The sequence below is a fragment of the Macrotis lagotis genome, chromosome 1 (assembly GCF_037893015.1).
Source record: "Macrotis lagotis isolate mMagLag1 chromosome 1, bilby.v1.9.chrom.fasta, whole genome shotgun sequence".
Classification (NCBI taxonomy): domain Eukaryota; kingdom Metazoa; phylum Chordata; class Mammalia; order Peramelemorphia; family Peramelidae; genus Macrotis; species Macrotis lagotis.
Window position 1 is genome coordinate 546,865,172 of NC_133658.1, and position 21,467 is coordinate 546,886,638.

Consider the following 21,467-nt stretch of genomic DNA (forward strand, 5'->3'; position numbering starts at 1 on the left):
TTACATCTTATGCTCCTCCCTCAATATTCTTCAAGCCAATGACATTGGCGTTTTTCTGTTCCATGAACAAAATAAACCATTCATGTATTGACTTATTATATATACTACACTGCTTACTATTTCAATAACCTCAATAATATTTTCATTTATGAAAACTTGAGGAAAATACTAAAGAGAAGCCAAAGCTTGAAATAGCCTTGGTACTGCAAGTATTTGCCTTAGTATTACATGAGCACAAGGAGAATAGTATTGCTAGTTTTAACAATTGCAAGGAAAACAAACATACTTAAATGACCTATGAGAATCAAGAAGAAATGCCTGAAATCAAAAGAATATTTCAACTGAAAGTTAGAAATGAGAAGATGAAGCAGCATGGTCTTTTTATTTCAAAATGAATAGGCAATAATATATTTTTTATAGATAACATAATTATGCTATACATGTGTATATACATATATTTTTATGTATATAGATAGATAGATAGATAGATATAAACACTTAAAAGTGTTTTTGATTTATAAACTAACAGCAATATTGTAGGATTATCAGCTGTAAATGACTTACTTTTTCTCAGCAAAGTTTTAACCCAAGACAATTCTGAAGGACTTTTGATAAAGAATACTATCCATCCCAAAGACAGAGTTGATAGTGTCTGAATACAGATTAAAGCATACTTTTTTTTAACTTTATTTTTCTTGAGGTTTTTTTCTTGGGGGGGGGGTCATGTCTACTTTCACAACACAACTATTGTGGGTAATGTTTTGCATGACTACCCTTTTTTTTTTTTGCAAGGCAATGGAGCTAAGTGGCTTGCCCAAAGCCACACAACTAGATAATTATTAAGTATCTGAGTTCAGATTTGAACTCAGGTACTCCTGACTCCACTCACCACCTAGCCCCCCCCCCTACCCATTTTTAACATATCAAATAACTTGCTTTTTCAATGGGGGTAGTAGGGTGGGAAGAAGGGAGAGAATTCAGAACTCGAAATTTTAAAAATGAATGCTAAAACTTGTTTTTACATGTAACCATGGAAAAATAAAATAAAACCATTGGTAAGGTTAAAAAAAGTGCCTTTTGTTGTCAATAATCCTCTTGTTAATAAAAAAAAAAAAAACAAAGATTCTCAGTCAATATTGATACTATATCAGAGTTGGGTTACCTGAACAGATTTAGATGCTGTCAAAAGTGTGTCTTCTGACAACTCCAACTCAGATACTTCTTCTCCATCTTTAATGACAAACTCGTAGTCTTGTTCAGGTTGTAAATTAAGTGTGTCTGAACTGTTTTGTTCAATAGACCCTTCTTCATCACTGGAAACAACAACTAAAAAAAGAAAAATGTGTTCTTAAAAGTGAATATTATTGATCAATGTATAACGTGGAAACAAAGTAATGACTGACAGCTTCCTTTCAGTCATTAAGATTGGGGGGAAAAATTGTAAAACTCAAAATCGTTAATAAAAGGAAAAAAGTGAATATTATTAATCATCAGGAAAGCCTTGTAATTACTATGATTTAATCATTTAGATTAAATAAAAACCAAATGAAATCATTATCATAACAGAATGGAAAATCCAAAAATTAGTTTTTTTTCCTTCAAAAGCTTCACTTAACTCCAGAATGAGAAGGAAACTTTTTTCTACAAAGGACTAAAACTTAAAAATTAGCTTGCCATAGTTAATGAAATATTTAATTAATTTATCCCTAAAAAGCTCCTAGATTTATTGAATTTCAAATCCCACCAGTGTTGTCTTGGCAGCACCAGAACAAAAGATTTATTAGGTCTTACAAGCCAGACATTCCCCTCCCCTGCTCTAGATTATGTTTTCCAAGGAACATTTAAGCAAATCGATTCTAAAAGTTGTTGGGGGGGGGTTTTCCGGTGAAGAAAATATATTGCACATAAATTAACTTGATCAAAGTCACATAGGTAGAACATGCAAACACAAATCTTCTGATCCCCAACCAAATCAATGCTGTTCTGTAAATGCAAACTGTATCCCAAGTCTTAAGGGATTCTGAGGTCTAAATGAATAAAAACTAAGGACTTTGCAGATTGGATTCCAGCTAATAATGAAATAATTGTTCTATTTAGTACAAGCTCACTATACCTTAATTTCCTGAATTATAAGGATACTGACTCTTACAAAATCTTTTAATAAATTTATATCTTATAAAAATAATAATAAAATACCTTCCCCATCAAGAACTCATACTATCTCTAAACCAACTAGATAATATAACAAGATCTGTGATAGAAACCAGCAAAGCATTCATTTTCAAAGTGAGAGATCACATTCCACAATTATGATATAGGAAGTTATTTCCTTTGCTTAGGGAAAGGTAGAGAAAAGCAAACAAATGTTGGGGAGTAAGTACAAAAATGATTGTAATTCTTCAAAACTTTTTGTGGTACAGTCATCAAAAAGGTGATACTTACTTGGTTCAACAGAGACAAACAATTGTTTCTCCTCATACTTTCTGCTTCGCAGTTTCCTTAGAACAGGAACTTCTGCCTCTGTCACCAACATACTGACATTATCAACAACGGAAGAAATCTCCAGAGCATCACTGCAAACAGGGTTCAGATTCTGAAATGGGCCAGTGGTTGAAGAGTCAGAAAAGCTATTTGGGGAACAACTTACAACAACCTCCTGGCTCTCAAAAGAGGGAGGCTTCATAAAATCAATTTCCACAGTCTCCGGTGTGTTTTCTTGTAAGGCTTTAAGATCATGCAAAAAGTCATCTTCACTTGGATCTCCACATTCAGAAAGCAATGAATCATTTTCTTGTTCTTCCTATACAACACAAATAATATACAGAATACACATTAGTATTTTATTCAAATTTATCTCATTAAGCACAATTTAATACCAGATTATCCTTGAAGAAAAAGGTACATTACACTAATGATTAAAAGAAAAAAACGGAATTATTTATTTAGCTATAGTTAAAGGAAGATTTTGAGGCTTAATTTTAAAATATTTTGACTTGTAAATACAAGAGAACTGGGTTACCAGTTTCCTAAGGAGCAAGAACAGCTAATTTCACAGTATAAAACAAATCAAGCAATCTGAAAACTAATCAGAAATTGTAGCTGTTCTATATTGAAATTCTAATATTTCTGTTATTCCTAAATTGTCCCAAGATTCTCATATAGGGCGACTAGTAGCACAGTGGATAGAACACAGGGCTTGGAATCAAGAAGATTCATTTTCCTGAGTTCAAATGTGTTATGTGACCCTGAATAAAGTCACTTAACCCTATTTACCTTAGTTTCTTCTCTGTAAAATGAGTTGGAAAGGGAAATAGCAAACCACTCCAGTATCTTTGCCAAGAAAACTCCAAATGAGTTCAGACAAGACTAAAAATGACTTAACATTTCATGACCACGCAGATAGAGTATTAGGTCTGGAGTCAGAAAGACCTGAGTTCAAATATAAGATTGCCTAAATCCTCCAGGTAGCTCTTAGATCTTGGGTGGGACCCCAACCAACTAGAGGACCTCATAAACAGAATCTAATTTAGATGAATTCTTGCTCTTAGGAAATACATCTATGCCCTTTCAATTCCTCTATTGTGGTCTAGGGAAACCTAGCTTATAAAGGAGAAAACAACCAGATGGATTCCTTTGTCTGGATTGTTGGAGGCAGCTGACTCACATAATCAAGTCACATTCTCATAAGAAGGAGCAGAAGTCTTTTAGATCACTTCTCATTAATACGTCCATATTTTCATTAATTATGCATCAATCAGGACTAACTTTTACCTGTCAGGAGAACCTCCTTTCCCAAAGGAAGATTTGATGATCTCCATGATATCTGGTTACCAAGATGACTGACCATCAATTTATCAATCATCAATTAGTCTAATTAATAAATTGACTATTAATCACTCAGAAATAATGTCTCTTAAACTTTCATTCATCTCACCAGTATAGTTTGGGTACTTTGTTTTTAAATGTGATTTCTTTGACACGCTATCCAATTAAACAGTATATTGCCTGAATATTATGGACATGTGGAAGTAAAAAATATAATTCTATATTATCAAATCACAACACATGAATACAGAGTCAAGAGGGAAGTAAGACTAATGCTAAAAACAGGACAATGGTAGATAAAAAGCTGGTCTCTAAACCACACACTTAACTGTGTGGCTATATGACCCTGAGGAAGTCACTTAACTTTCCCGTGTTCTACACAACTTTCTTCAATAAAATATTGCTGATGAGGTGCAAGATAAAGAGCTTCCTGAATGAATGAAACCATAGGATCAATGAAGATAGACTGATAGATCACAGAATAGATGAACAAGAGGATTTAAGGTCTTTTATTGAGTCATTTATGTATATACCATCCACAATTTAACAATATCAACACTGCATGTATTAGACCCACCTAAATCCTGTAAACTTACTGACTGCAATGTTGATTCCTCCAGAGAAGGAGCCTTACTATATTCAAGGACATGACTTCTAAGTCTTTTCTTTGTCTTCTTGGCAGTTAGACAGGGGACCACTTTTGAATCAGAGTATGTCTCCTCTTGGTTTCTGCTCCCTTCTTCTTGATATTCACATTCTCTATTTCCAGTAATAAAGTCTTAAAAAAACAAAAGAAACATAAATGTGGCCAAATAATAAAGGAAGAATCTTACTGCTATGTGTATTCAAACATCATTAAAACAGGAACTTATTATTGTACAAAAGAAGTTGTACAAAAGAAGATGCTAAAGATATTCTTTATTGCTTATTTACTATTTGCAAAAAAATCAAATGTTTATTGTAAATTGAATATTCAAAGAATAACAGGGAAACAGAAAACTGTAAAAGATGATATTTTTTATACTTTCAAAATAATGATTAATAAGTTGATATTTATAATAATTTATCTTAATTTTTTAGTGTGTCAGAGTCCCTTTGGGCAGTCCAGTGAAACCTGTAGACCCTTTCTCTAAACAGAGGTTTTAATATATAAAATACATTGGCTTAAAAAGCAAATCAATTATGCTAAAATATAATTATCAAAGTACTTTAAAAAAAACAAGTTTATGAATGCCAGGTCATTAACTCTTGTTATTTAATTCCCTCTCTGTATTTGGTTATAATATAAAATAATTGAGAAAATCAAGTATGTTTATATATCCCTTAATGTTATTTTCTGGGTTATTATAAACTGATTTTTCCCTTTGGAAAAGAGTTGATAAGGATCAAAGTAGAAACCTCAGCTCTTATTAGGTAGCAAAATAAAAGCAGCATGTCTGACCAGAATAAATTCAATTTGTTTGTTAATTCAAAAACATCATTGTATAAACACTTCACAATTTGTTTCTACTCAACACTAATGAAGTTCTTTTAAATTTACATGTCCCATTAACCCAGGAATGAAGATCATAAGTCATTAAAAAAGAAAATAATTAAAAACACAGAAATTTTAAGAAACACAAGCATTACTTAAAAAACCACTTTTTAGAGACTGATGGATTGCCTTCTGTGGGGGGTGAGGGGAGGGAGGTGGGATTAGGGGAAGAATTGTAGAACTCAAAATAAATAAAATCTTTTAAAAAACACTTTAAATTTTATCTAACCATTAGCCTCCAACCTCTCTCCCTTCCAAGCCTTTTATTAGCCTCAACCTGGCCTCTGAATCAGAGTTAAATCACTTCCATCTGACCTCTAACCTCTAATCCAGCCCTGATCTCTATTTCCTAGATTTATCTTTAACCCAGTTCTTTCTCTAGTATTCCATAAGTCAACCCCAACTGAACACCAAATACATTCACCACAAACTGCTCCCTGACCAGACCCCCTGCTCCTGCCTGTGATGAAATGAAATTACTAAGCCTTATGGTACACATCACTGCCACCTAATACAAAGTTGTATCTGGACTAAGAGAAAGGACCTTAACAATCTAATCACCTGTTTTCTTTAGGTTTTTTTTTTCTTTTGTAAGGCAAACAGGGTTAAGTGGCTTGCCCAAGGCCACACAGCTAGGTAATTAAGTATCTGAGACCAGATTTGAACCCGGGTACTCCTGACTCCAGGGCCGATGCTTTATCCACTACCACCTAGCCACTCCTAAATCACCTGTTTTCTTCAACAGCATTCTCTACAATCATTGAAACTCTTCCTGGGCTCATTGCTCAATATTTAGTATATTTTATCCCCTCATAATCTCCCCATCATTCCCCAACCCTAACTCCCCATTCCTATTTCTCTCAACCCTATCCCTTTCCTCAATATCCCTCTCAGATCTACCCAGCCCTTCCAACTGTGCTCTCCAGAATCCTATCTCCATAATTAACAAACTTGTTTCATCTTAAATCGTTTCCTTCCTCATTCATACTCACTAAGACATGGTTCCCTGTTGATGACAATGAATCTCTAGACATCTTTTCCAATACTAGGTGTACTTTTGCCCACTCTTCACTGGTCAAGGCTGAAGAGTCAAAATATTCTTCTCACTCCCACCTCTAGACTTTTCCCCCCTCCCACTATCTCTCAGCAACCTCTCTTCCTTTGAGGTTCATCTAATTCAAATTTATTATCCAAATCCTGATGGACTCCCCAAGACATTGCATTACCTTCCTCAATGAATTTATTGCCTAGCTCAGTCTTTCTCTCCCACTTTCATACTACAGGATGTCAGTTTACCAATGTTCCCTCAAACACCATATTTTCCCAATTCTTTCAACTACTCAATTCCCATGGTCTACTGTTATATACTCAATCTCACCTTCACATAGAGATAGTCTCTTACCCTTTCTTGGTTCTACGCACAAGAGTTCTACTTCCAAGTTCATGATCTCCAAAATTCTACTTCTATCAATCACTCTTTGCTTAAATCCCAACCTTAGATAACTCCAACCACATTCATTGCAGTTCATATGCTGCTTAACAGAGTAAAAGGGAAAAAAAACAATACTATTTTGGTTGGACCTATTACAAACATGCTACAAAAATCTCAATTTAGATCTCATTGCAACAAGCAAATTCTTTCTTTTATACTTCCATCATCAATTCGCCTTTCCACACAACACAGCATCTATTCATTTTCTTCAAGTTTCGAATGATACCCCAAACTCTCTTAAAGACCTTGCCTCATATTTTACTGGGAAAAAAATGAGGCATTTGCTAACATCTCACATCACTCAGATTTCCTCCTTTATCCATCCTAGATATACTCTGAGGTCAATCCTTAAAAAAAAAAAAAAAAAAATCTTTTCTGACACTACTTTCCCTGCTAGCTATTATACTTTTTCTTTCCTTCTAATTCTCTGCTAAACTCCATGAGACCGCCATCATTCTTCCTTCAACAGTTTCTCTTCTCCATATCCTCACCTCTCAATCAGTTCTAAGCCCTCTGCAATCTGACTTCTGATTTCCTCTTTGAAATGAAACTGCTCTCTCCAGAATTATACCAGAGATCTATTAACTGGCAAATCTAAAGATCTTTTATCATTGTTCATTCACCTAAACCTCTATGCAGTCTTCAACACTTTGATACTCCTCTCTTTTTTATATATGTGTCTCTGCTCTCTCCTGTTTTTCTATCTTTTTTTTTAAGGGTTCTTTTTTTGCAAGGCAAATGGGGTTAAGTGGCTTGCCCAAGGCCACACAGCTAGGTAATTATTAAGTGTCTGAGGTCACATTTGAACTCAGGTACTCCTGACTTCAGGGCCAGTGCTCTATCCACTGCACCACCTAGCCACCCCTCTCCTGTTTTTCTAACAGAGGAGCTCCTTGTCAGGATCCTTAGCTAGCTCTTCATTGCGGTTGCATCCATAACTGTGGCTGTCCCACCCCCCATTCCATTCATCCAAGGCTCTGTCTGCATCCTTTCTCCATCCATACTATTTCCACTTAGTGATCTCTTCAGCTCCCACAGGTTCAATTATCATCTCCATGCAGAGGATTCTCATATCTATGTGGACAGTCTTAATCTACTTGTTAAATTCCAGTTATGGATCATCATCAACTGCCTTTCCAAAAGCTCAAATTGCAGGTTCTATAGATATCTCAAACTCAACATGTCCAAAACAGAATCTATTATGTCCCCCCCCAAAAAAATCTTCCCTTCCTACAACTATAATTATTGTTGTTAGCACCACTATGCTTTTAGCCATCCAGGCTTGAAACTTGTGTTATTAATTTCTCATTCAAATTCATCTCATCTTTGCAATATGCAGTCAAATCTTATCATTTCTACCTTCCTAGTTCTCATCAACACCTTCCCTACACACATAGCCACCATATTAGTAGAGGCCCTCATCACCTCATGCCTAGACTCTATAATGACCTTCTTGTTGGTCTTCAAGTGTCAAGTCTATTCTGATTCCAATCCTTTAACTCAGCTGCCAAAGTGAACTAACACATGAATCTATCCATTCTCTATTCAATAAATTTGAGTGTTTCCCCATTACTGCAGAATCAAATATAAAATGTTCTGTTTGGTATTTAAAATCTTAACCTGATTTCTTCTATCTACCTGTTCAGTATTCTTACACTTGTTTCTTTGTATATATTCAATAATCCAGCTATGATCTCCTAGTTTTCCTCATATACAAAATATTCCCATCTTCTAGTTCAAGATCTTTTCACTGGCTATAACTTCCACCTCCCAAGTTCTTCAGTTTCTTCTAAAATATTTCCCTGTTCTTCTCCTCCTTCTCCTCTCTCTCTCTCTCTCTCTCTCTCTCTCTCTCTCTCTCTCTCTCTCTGTCTTTTTCTCTCTATTCTTTGTTTTAAAGGTGACCTATGGGGGGCAGCTATGTGGCATAGTGGATAAAGCACCGACCCTGGAGTCAGGAGTACCTGGGTTCAAATCCAGTCTCAGACACTTAATAATTACCTAGCTGTGTGGCCTTAGGCAAGCCACTTAACCCCACTGCCTTGCAAAAACTTAAAAAAAAAATAAAAATAAAGGTGACCTATGTTCCCAACAATTTTAATTAAGGCTTTAATTAAGAATTATCATGAATTTGTGGATGTATATCAAATATAATAAATTGTTATTTTTCCCTTTGTTGGATTGGTGCCAGTAAGGGCTATCAAAATAAATATATTTATATAATGTAATATATAAATATATTTAAGATCTAATTCATGAAAATCCTTTTACTGGTTCACTCTGATAGACAAAAAGCAACTGTTTTTCACATCCACTTTGCTGTTCTCTCTCTAAAAGTCCATTATTCCTTTGATATTAGATAGTAGCAAACAAATGAGTATAATTTGTATTTAAAGTCCCCATTTTCCTCAGAAAAAGGCAACAAGTGAGAATTTAAAGAAGTGAGTAAACAAATTTACTGCATTATACTTTTACTAAATTTTTAGATTTTTATTTTACTAATTATATCAAAGTATAACTAAAAATTATTTTATATGCGTAATGAAATCATATAAAAAAGTTTTCTCTCTCTAAAACAGAAGTTCCTAACCTGAGGTTAAGAAAAACCAGCTAGGTGGCACAGTGGATAGAGCACAGGCCCCAGAGTCAGGAGTACCTGAGTTCAAATCCGACCTCCTTACCTAGTTGTGTGGCCTTGGGCAAGCCACTTAACACCATTGCCCTGCACAAAAAAAAAAAAGAAAAAACCCTAAAAAAAATCATGAACTTTAAAAACAATTTAAAATTGTATTGATTTCCTTTGCAATCCTATGTATTTCATTTTATTTATTTAAAAATATCATTCTGAGAAGAGATTTATGGACTTCCCCAGACTACCAAAGAGGTGATGGGTTTGACCAAAAAATTTTTATACTGGTTTCCCTTTTGGCTTTTCTGACTTATTTCCCTTTTGGAAAAATAGTATCTGTAGTTACTTTTTATATTAAGAAGAAAAGTTGGTTTTTTTAATCAAGCAGAATTTAACAAATGCACTGTCTTTTATCTTGTAACTTGCAAAAAATCATTCAGAAAACTATTTCCTATGAGTTTTGTCAAGTTATTGAAATTCCTAGAGAGAGTTAAACATATAAACAAATAAGCTCTTTTACTAAAAAGTTTAGATAAAAGTTATTAGACTTTTTAAGGAGAATTTAGTGATAAGAGACAAAAAAAAAGAAGCACAGCTCATGATTTCTACCATCAACTATACCAAAAAAAAAAAAAATACCCTTTTCTCTGGTCTGGTTTTTACCTTTAAAATTATTTTAGAACAGACTTGTAATAAGTATTTTTTGAAATGAGAGAGATTCCATGAAAATTATTTCACAGTAAAAAGTACACTTTGAGAATATAAAATCAGCTGATTGCCATGCACCTGACCCAAACTGTTATGGGTACATCATTTGACTATGAATTGACTGGCATAATAGGAGTTATACCTTGAAGTTTAAACATTACACAAACATTTAAGTGCCTACTATGTGGCAATAACTTTTGCTGTATGCTGGGGAAACTGACTATTCTATCAGTATCAGTATATCTCCATAAATATAATACCTTATTTTAAAAAACCTTAAAATATATAAGATCTAAATTTAACTTAGATAAGTATTGAATAAGCTGAGAAACATATCTTCATTCTAAATAAATTCCATATTATTGTTAATATTTTTCACAATGACAATTATCACTTATCCTAATGTGCATTTTAAATATAAGAGAAAATATTTGCTTTTAAAATGAAAATCAAATTTCTGGAAATGCAATAAGCAAAAATTCAAATTCTAACGAGCCTTGCATGGTTTACAAACCTTTAGGTTCAGTATCAGACCATATTACAAGAGAATTGTCATCACTTCTTTCTTTTTCTTTAATCAGTTCACCTCGCTTTGCAAAACTATCACTTGGATTCTTCTGGGACTGTGAACACCTGAAAAACAGAATTATGCTGATTCTAAATTCTCTTCAAGCCTGTATGATTGCGGAAGCAGTGTGTTGCATAAGTTAAAATACTGCTAGACTTGGGAGTCAGAAAACCTGGGTTTAGATCCTGTCTCTGCTACTTTCTTACTCCGTAATTAGTCAGTAGGCATGTTAATCTACCTTGGGTGTTAGTTTCTTTATCTGTAAAATGAAGTAGAAACAGGTGATATATAAAACACTCCCCAGCTCTAAATCTATGATCCTGCGACTAAGTGACACACAGAAGTCATATTATGTAATTATAATAAGGGAGTTGATGAACTGGTCCAATGATCCATAGTGGTATCTCCTGCAGCCTCTCACAGATCTCAGGGATAAAATAGTAAGTGGACAGACAACTGTGCACATTTTGTCTTCAAGAATTCATGGTGTTATGTAAAAGTTTCAAGTTTATTTGTGGCAGTAAAAAAATACAAATAAAGTAGATAGTGAAGAAGCTTTTACTACAAACCTTGGTTTGTTTGATTGCTTTCAAAAATCAAGTTCAATTTCATATTATTAAAATTACTTAAAAAGTACTCAGTTAAGATGAAGATATGAGCTAAATATCTTGACTTCTGAAAAAAATCACTGAAGAATCTAGACATATTGATCTACAAACTTTTCATGTGGATAAAACAGGCTTAGTCTGGAAAGGAATACCTTCCAGAACATATATTTTTTAAAAAAGAAAAACTTCCACCTGAATTTAAATTGTCTAAGCATTGCCCAACACATTTATTGGAAGGTGATGCAGAAGGGGAATTTTAAATTAAAATCAGCACTTGCTTATAACTCTCAAAATTCTCCTGCTTAGAGGGTATAACGAGTAGCTTCCAGTTTGGAGGTGATCAAACAAGGAAGTATGGATATATAAAGTTGATTTTGAAGACTAGTTTTTAAGTTTGGTTAGTTAAGCTGTTAGAAAATATTTCAGTGACACAATACCACCTTTAAAGCATTACTGATTTTAGATAATGACTAAGGTCATCCAACTAACTTGCTTCATTGTGTGAGAATGTAAGTTGCAAATTTTCTGAAATGCCAATAAAGCTTTGCACACACCAGTATATGTGTGGAGATTTAAAGAAAGAGTAGAAGAGTAGAAATGTAGTCTATACTACTAAAATATTTTAATTAACAATAACATTTTCAATATATCATCAAAAAAGGCTTAGAAGGGTACAATATTTATTGTTCAATCTGTGCTTTCTCTAACCATTATAGAACTTTGTAACAAAGATCAGAATCAAAAATCCATTTTTACTACTCTTACTGTTATGTTAATAAAGTTTTAAAAAAAGAACTACCCTCAAGGAAGCATCATTTTGGCACCTTATAAATATAATTTTTTAGCTTGGATCTTATAGTTTTACCTATGATTTTTAAATTCTTTCGATGTAAATCTTTGTCTTTTTTGATGACCAAATTAAAAATTACTTTTAAAAACCAGTACAGATATCTTATTGTCTGATCTTGTTACCTCTGAGACTTCTCTTCTCTTCTTTAAGGATATGATTTCTCTCTCATCACCCCCAATTTGGATCAAAGTACAACATGGAAACAAAGTAAAGACTGACAGAGTGCTTTCCGTGGGGGGGTGGGGGGAGGGAAGCAAGATTGGGGGGGAAATTATAAAACTCAAATAATATCTTTAATAAAAATAAATTTTTATAAAAAAAACAGTATAACACTTCAGTAGAATAGAACAATTGGGTTCTTTGAACTTGCCAAAATGATCTATCTTTGGAGAAGAAGCTTATTTTACCTGATTTCAACCACTATAGGATTCATTTACTTTTTTAACCAGAAGAAAATTGTCACCTCCAATAGAATATAAGTTCTATAAGGGCAGGGAATGTTTCCTTATTGTCTTTGTATTCCCAGCACGACACACAGAATGTCCTGAAAAATCCTTGCTGAGTAGGAATTAATAATAGCTATTACTTACACATCTCTTTAAGGTTTACAAAGTGTTTTCTATATATTATTTCATTTGAGCCTCATGGCAATCCTAAAAGGAAGATGCAACTATTATTCCCATTTTACAGTTGAGAAAACTGAGGCTGTGAGAGTTTTGAGACTTGCTCAGGGTCACATAACTAAGTATCTTGAGTCAGGACTTGAACCCAGCATTTCCTAGCTCCACGTCTAGTACTCTATTTACAGATCCACACATAATAAAATAGGATACAGAGTGATAGATTTCTTGAGATGGAAAAGTATAATTGTTACTGCAGGAGAAATGAAGATTGTTCAGTGATATTTAATATTAAATTATGAACAGAAGCACCAAAAAGTTATACCATGATTACACCTCATATCTTTAGAACAAAAAGTTTTAAAATATGTAAATTTACCAGCTTAATTTGACAGCAAGCTAATGTCCAACAACTAAAATATTACAGCTCATTTTTAACTGATTGGATGGTTATTGCTATTTTCATTAGAAACTGAACAAATAAATGCCAAGTCTTGGAAGAACAATTAAATATATAGCCTGCATTTGAAAGTGTTAAACATTCCTGAAATAAATGTGAATGAAATTTTATTTGATCGCTAACTGTCTATCAGATATTGTGAAAATTTCAGATCTCCCCAAAGATTCACCTTCCTTTTATATAAATTCAATACATTTTTGTCAATAATCAAAAAAGTCAAAAGAAAGTTCTCTCCTAGAGTCTTCAGGAATTAAACTGTACTCACTTCATAAAATTTTTGGTATATTTCAAAGTGAAAATATCACTAAAATGATAAACAAACCAACATTTCTTCACATTATCTCAAAAGAGTTGTCAATCTGGCCCTACTCAAACTAGACTACAGTTTTAGCTGGAGTTGACCAAAGATTATGCTAACAGAGCATGAGTTCTAGCAAGTCAGACCAAGCTGGAAAGACATTGAGTACTGACCCAGAAATGGAGTATGTGTATGAGTATGAATGTATATATAAATATATATATATATATATTCGTATATATACATAGTTTCATTTTTGGAGAAGTTTACTCTGAGAAGGCTGAACTCATGAAAACCATCTATAAAGCTATATAGGAGTATCAACTGCATCACTGGAGGCATCACCCACTGATTAAATCATGGATCTTTTAAAATAATGAATTAACATTTTGCTCTTTTTTTCTACTAAGAACTTTACAAGAATAATGTTCATATTGCATGACCAGAAAGGATAATACATAAATGTAATTAAATCCCAAAGGAATGATAGCTGTCTAATACCATTTGATCTGCCCTACTAGAGATCCATATCCTTTGGTAATATCTTAGTTGTATTGGTCCTATCAAAAGATCAGCTGATGGAAAGTCTAGGAATGTGAGTAATAGTGGGTACCAGAAGGGCTTTATGTCAATATGATGACTGCAGTGAACATGATTTCTTGCTGCAGCTTGTTTTAGATAAAGTCAAACACAAAAAGAGAATATGTGGGGGGCCTAGCAGGATCAGATTAATATAATTGGCTCAGGGCTACATAATCATATTCAGCTGGCATTGAGATGAGATGGTTTACATGATATTGTCATTAACATAATATATAACATCAACAAATATTAATATATAACATTAACAAAAATTTCTATGAGGTTAACAAAACCTTTACCTAATCTAAGAATTTTCACTGAGTACTGATAGCTATGCAAGGTTAAGGAAAGTTTGCACTCACAGCCCCATCTGAGTCTGCCAAGGACAGGACCAGAGTATGAATTGTAAGGCAGGAGAACTGATGTCTTTGCATACACAGTCAACCTAGCCATACTGGCTCACACTCTCTTGATAAAATGTTGAACTACATGAATGAGGTTTCCACATGAGAATAAACCTGGAGATTACAGTTATTAGGGAAAGAACTCATTATCTGACAAAATTCCTGGGAAAACTGGAAAGTAGTCTGACAGAAACTAGGCATAGGCCAATATTTAGTACCATATACCAAAATAAACTCAAGATAGGTACACAAAATTAGACATAAAGAAAGATATAAGCAAATAGGGAAATGTGAGGAAATTACCTTTTATATTTATTGTTAAGAGAAAAGTTCATTACCAAATAAAATAGCTAATTTTGATTACATTAATAAAAAATGTTTTGTACAAACAATACCAATGAAGCTAAAATTAGGAAGAAAACAAAAAACTAGGGGAAATTTTACAGCTATTTTTTGATAAAAGTATTGTTTCTCAAATGTATAGGAAACTGAGCTAAATTTATAAAAGAAGAGCTATTCCCCCAATGGATAAAAGGTCAAAGATTAAGACAAGAAATTTTCAAAAAAAAAAAATAAAGCTATCAATGGTCTATGAAAAATGCTGTAAATCACTAATGATAAAAGAAATACAATTTAAAACACTGAGATACCACATCACACATTAGACTGGTTGACATGAGAGAAAAGAAAAATGACAAATGCTGCAGGGCATGTGGAAAAATCAGTACATTAAATGCACTGCTTGGTGGAGTTATGAACTGGTTTAATCATTCTGGAGAACAATTTGGAACTATATCCAAAGGGCTATAAAACTGTGCACACCCCTTGACACAACAATACCACACTATTAGGTTTATATTCCAAAGAGATAAAAGAAAAAGACAAAGGACTCAATATGTACAAAATATTTATAGTACTCTTTTCATGGTAGGAAAGAAGCAGAAATTGAGTGGATATCTATCAGTTAGAGAATGGCTGAAAAAATATGATTGTAATGGAAAACTATTTCCTGTAAGAAATGATGAAGGGGACAATTTCAAAAAAAATACTTAAATGAAATGAGACAAGTGAATTGAGCAAGAAACAGAACATTATGCAGAGTAAGAGCAACATTGTAACTAAATCAACCAAGTGAAAGACTTAGTTACTCTGATTAATACAATGACTGATGACAATCCCAAAGAATTCATGATGAAAAATGTTACCCACCTCCAAGGAAGGAGAAAGGATAGACTAAGAAGAGATGAAAACACATTTTCCTTTTGTTTCTTAACATGGCTGATGCAAAAATATTTTATATAACATCATATGTATAACAGGTATTATATTTCTTACCTTCTCAATGAGTGCAGGATGAGATTGAGAAAGGGAAAGAATTTAGAAGTGAAAATAAAACTTAAATTTTTTTTGTAATTTTAATGAGGGAAATGTGATGAATTACCAAAAAGGGGACTACTCCCCATCCAATTTCGGTTTCAAGATAAAGAGATTTACATAATAATAGAGAATACATACCTCATATGTGTTAGATAATGGGGTTCCACATTGTAAAGCCTTCCAGGGATAGAAGAATAATATAAATATCAATCAATATTATCTGTACCTTATATATAGGTTAAAATTAGAACACTGGCAGAATCTAGAGTTAGTAAATTCTTTTCTTTTATCCTGATTTTTTTTTCATTTTAAGGATGGTGTAATTCCCAAGAGAACCTTCAGTCTTTTTATAGATCAATAAAAAAGAATGATATGAGATAGTTTTTAAAATGTCAGCATTGAACCCCAATATCTCCCTTACAAAGAGAGGGGAGTGAATGTGCTGCCCCTAGTTTTGGAAGCAAGCCTACCATTGGTTGTCCACAAAATTTCTTTCAAGCAGAAATAATCAATATCCTCTTATCCCTGTCGGTCAGTGATAGCTCTTGGGCTGGTTCTGGAAACAAGTGCTGTCATTGTGAGCATCAAATGAAGCACTCCCACATGTCCTCTGCCACTGCAATACTCAACGTAGTGTGGTTATTATCCAACAAGATGATTTCATTTTAAATAGACCAGTGAATGTATCAGAGTGCTGGAAACTATTGAAATTTGGGTAGATATGACTGTTGCAGGGTTGAAAAAAGCACTTGAATTAGTTTTGGCAAATTTTGAAAATAGATATTGTGTCTTTCAATTAGCCAAACAGGTAAAATTGAAAAATATCAAATATCAAATGAGCATATGGCTCAGCAAGGTTATAGAATACATAGTAACACTGTAATAGAGTTCTGGGAGATTGAGATCCAATTAATGATTCAGTATTATTGCAACTTAAAATCATCCCTATGTCCACAAATCTCATTAAAAAATCTGATGTTATAGCATTCCATTAGATGATGGATATGGAGATGTATATCAAGCATATTGCCAAAGTAATATATAAAATAAATATACATTAAAGTGATTTTTTTAATCATTAATGGGGCAAAAATAATTTTATCTTTGAATCAAGAACCAGTGAGTAGTTATACTTTGCAGAGAACTACTTTGTTTTTTGTTTTTAAATGATCATTGTTCAGCCATGTCTGATTCTTCATTTGGGGTTTTCTTGAAAAAAATATCAGAGGGGTGGCTAGGTGGCATAGTGGATAAAGCACCGGCCTTAGAGTCAGGAGTACCTGGGTTCAAATCCAGTCTCAGACACTTAATAATTACCTAGCTGTGTGGCCTTGGGCAAGCCACTTAACCCCATTTGCCTTGCAAAAAACTAAAATAAAAAAAATATCAGAGTAATTTTCCATTTCCTTCTCCAAATTATTTTATAGAGACAAACAGGATTGAGTGACTTTCGCAGGGTCACACAGCTTAGTAAGTTTTGAACTCGGGTCTTCCTGCCTCTGGACCAGATATACTACCCAATGAGCTACTAACTGAATTAAATGAGAGAGAGAGAGAGAGAGAGAGAGAGGGAGAGAGAGAGATTTTATTTCTATTTTATTTTTTACTATTAACACGTTTATGAACATATAAATATCCATTTGTGCAAATAATAGCCATATAGAAATATCAGGAAATTCTGAAATGAATCGTTATACAATAATATCTGCAAGACTGTGCATTTTACACATTGTTTGAATAAAAGCAAAATCAATATTACATAACCAGAAAAGATGGCTATTCTAATATTAATGCTAATGCCTCAATCCACATTTTAACCAAAACTTGCATTTTTCTGAAATTAGCAAAAATAAACAAAGTAGTAGGACAGTTAGGTGGTACAGAGGAGAGAGCACTGACCCTGGAGTCAGAGGGATCCGAGTTCAAATTTGACCTCATACACAGTCATTACCTAGTTGTGTGACCTTGGCCAAGTCATTTAAGCCCATTGCCTTGAAAAAAAAACAAAAAAAATTAAAATAAAATAAAGTACAGAAGAAATTGATGACTTTCCACCTAAACAATTCACATGCTCTCGTTTGGGGAACTTGTTGAGCAAATAAATTTAGCTATACCCTGAGGAGTTTCTAATAAATTTACCTCTTAATCATCTAAGAAGCTAAGGCCTGGCAAACACATTATCATTATTTAACCTTCCTTCTTATACTTCTTTCTCCTGGTCACAAGGCTCCCAGTCATATTTCCTTCTGTTCATATCCCAAAGCAAGATGAGCTCCTTGATGCCACACATATAACAACAGTTTTCCATGAGGTCGGGCCTTTAAAAGTTAGCCTTGGGGAGCGGAGCCAAGATGGCAACAAGAACAGATCGTGTCTTAGGCGCTCTTTCATAAATCTTCGAAACTAAGGATTAACTAAATTTTCAAGAGACAGAACCCACAGAGGGGCCCAGTGAAGCAGTTCTCCTACTCAAGGTAACCTAGAAAAGAGCAGAAAGGCTCTGCTCCCCAGGGTCAGAGGGGCGGCCCAACAGAGGGGTGGCAGGCCAGAACAAAAGAACTTCAGCCTCCCAGAGACAGCCCCAGGGCTCTGGGAGCCTCGGCTCACAGCAGCGGGGGAGTTTCTTGACTTACGCCCTGGGAAGCACCGGGCACAAATGGGGTGAGGGGGCTCTGCCAGAGCGAGCACATGAAGTCCAGACCTCAGGCACACAGTGAGCAGCGTGGCTACTGCAGCCCAGATCCAGGAAACAGAAGCAGGCAGAGCCAGTAAGCAGGAGCCCCCAGGGCATGAGCCCATTGAACCTAGGGAGGAGAGTGAAGAGAGAGACTGCAGAGGTCTGCCCCAGGAACAGGATTCTGGGGCTCTGAACACATTCAGATCCTGATCGCAGTCTAGGTCCCCCCAGAGAACAGCAGCCCCCCTCGCCCGACCTCAGCCCTGTGGCAGAGGGGGTAGCTTATGGTCATTCACAGACCAGGAGGAAGGACAGAGCCTCACACACTGAGACCCTTGTGAGAGTGTCCCAAAAGTTCAGGAAGCACCCCCAAAACAGGCTTAGGCTGGGAAAATGAGCAAGCAGAGAAACAAGAGGAACACCACTGAAAAATATTTTGCATATGAACCCAAGAAGGATCAAAACACTCAGTTTGAAGAGGAAGAAACACAAGCTCCTGCATCTAAAGATTCCAAGAAAAACAGAAATTGGGCTCAGGCTATGACAGAGCTCAAAAAAGATTTTGAAAATGAAATGAGGGAGTTAGAAGGAAAAACTGGGAAAAGAAATGAAAGAGATGAAGGAAAAACATGAAAATGAAGTCAGCAGCTTAGTCAAGAAAATCCAAAAAAATGCTGAAGAAAATAGCATGCTAAAAACCAGCTTAGGTCAAAGAGATAAAACAGTTCAAAAAGTTATTGAGGAGAAGAATGCTTTAAAAAGCAGAATGGGCCAGATGGAAAGAGATAAGAAAGCTCTCTGAGGAAAACAAATCCTTCAGACAAAGAATAGAACTCAGGGAAATTGACGAATTTATGAGAAATCAGGACTCAATACTTCAAAACCAAAAGAACAAAAATTAGAAGAAAATGTGAAACATCTCACTGAAAAAAAAACAACTGATATGGAAAACATTTAAGAAAGATAATTTAAAAATTATTAGAATACCTCAAAGTCATGATCAGGAAAAGAGCCTTGACATCATTTTCAAAGAAGTACTACAGGAAAATTGCCCTGATATCCTAGAAGCAGAGGGCAAAATAGAAATGGAGAGAATCCACCGATCCCCCCAAGAAAGAGAGCCCAAAAAAACAATCCCTAGGAATATTATAGCCAAGTTCCAGAACTCCCAAGTCAAATAGAAAATATTACAAGCAGCCAGAAGGACACAATTCAAATATCATGGAGCTGCAGTCAGGATCACACAGGACTTAGCAGCAACTACATTAAAAGCTCACAGGGCTTGGAATATAATATACCAGAAGGCAAAAGAGCTTAGAATGCAACCGACTACCCAGCAAAACTGAATGTCCTCTTCCAGGGAAAAAGATGGACTTTCAATGAACCAGGGGAATTTCAAATGTTCCTGTTAGAATGGCCAGAGCTGAACAGAAGGTTTCATCTTCAAATACAGGACTCAGGTAAAGCATAGACATTGGAGGAGAAGGGGAAAATATGAGAGGAATTAATGATGATGAACTGCATGTATTCCTGCATAGAAAAATGACACTGATAATACTCATGAACCTTCTCAGTTAATAGAGTAGGTAGAAGGAGCTTTTATAGTTGAAGCACAAGAGAAAGATGAATTTGAAGATAAAATATGGTGTAAAATGGAGTCAACAGAAAAAAGGGAAATGTAATGGGAGAAAGAAAAAGGAGTGGGGGAATAGGCTAAGATGTTTCATATAGTAAGATTTTTCTTTATTACAATGAGCTATTGCAATGATATGAGAGGGGGGAAGGCAAGGGGGAATGATGGAATCTTTGCCCTCATCAGAGGTGGCTAGGAGAGGAAACAGCATATATACTCAATGGGGTATAGGCATCTGGAGTAAGAGGGGGGGTGGACAGGGGGCAGGCGGGGTGATGTGAGTGATAGAGGAGAGGATGGACCATGGGGGGAGAGTGGTCAGATATAACACATTTTTTTTTTTACTTCTTTCAAAGGGCTGGGATTGGAAGGCCTGTCTGGGACCATAGGGCCAGGTGGATGCTGGGCCTAAGGGGTGGTAAGGGGGCTCGGGGCCTCTTGGCCCCAGGGCCAGGGATCTGTCTGCTGCACCACTCAGCTACCTTACAGCAGAGTCAAAGTGAAAGGAGAGAGAAAATATACTACATGGTAGTGGAGAAATACGAAAGGAGGGAGTTGCGATCAGCAATGGCAATGGTGGAAAAATATAGAAGTAACTTTTGCGATGGACTTATCATAAAGAATATGACCCACCTGTGACAAAGTTGTTGGTGTTGGAACAAAGACTCAAGTACATTTTTTATTATTATTATTTTTGAGGAGGTGCAGGGAAAATGGAGCTGGGTGGCCCACCTGGGGCCGCATAGCAGGGTGATCGTTGGGTGTCTGAGGCCGGATTGGGAGCCGGATGTTCCTGGCTCAAGGGCCAATGCTCTGTCCGCCACCCAGCCACCCTTACTATTATTGCTATTTTACTTTATTTTGGGTTTGTTTTTTCTTTTTTTGGTTTTTGCAGGGCAGTGGAGTTGGAGTGGCTTGCATGTCACACAGCTGAGTGATTATTGGGTATACAGGGCCAGATATGGGCTCGGGTGCTCCTGGCTCCAGGGTTAGTGCTCCGTCCATTGCGCCATCTGGCCATACCTACAATTATTACTATTAATTTTTTTTAATTTTAATATTTTTCTCTCTCCCCTTTACTTTATCACTCAAGCAAGTCTATATTTTTTGGGGGAGGGGGTATTTTGTTTACTCTTAAACAAGAATATTTTATTAATGTATAAAAAATATTATTTGTACAAAATGAGAATAAATAAACATTA

At 35.1% G+C, this 21,467-nt stretch overlaps 1 protein-coding gene across 14 annotated transcripts in view; it reads right to left on the reverse strand.

Annotated features, from left to right (window-relative positions):
* The window catches only part of SENP7 (SUMO specific peptidase 7), a 199,930-nt gene that overhangs the window by 84,595 nt on the left and 93,868 nt on the right, over positions 1-21,467 (reverse strand). For 13 of the 14 annotated variants that reach the window (XM_074214358.1, XM_074214357.1, XM_074214355.1 and 10 more), the window contains 5 exons: positions 16,094-16,132; positions 10,703-10,821; positions 4,422-4,603; positions 2,443-2,800; positions 1,163-1,326 (listed from right to left, as the gene is read on the reverse strand). In XM_074214358.1, coding sequence (XP_074070459.1) covers positions 1,163-1,326; positions 2,443-2,800; positions 4,422-4,603; positions 10,703-10,821; positions 16,094-16,132 — 862 coding nt within the window. The remainder of the gene's footprint in view (positions 1-1,162; positions 1,327-2,442; positions 2,801-4,421; positions 4,604-10,702; positions 10,822-16,093; positions 16,133-21,467) is intronic. The other variant, XM_074214356.1, reaches the window with a different exon arrangement.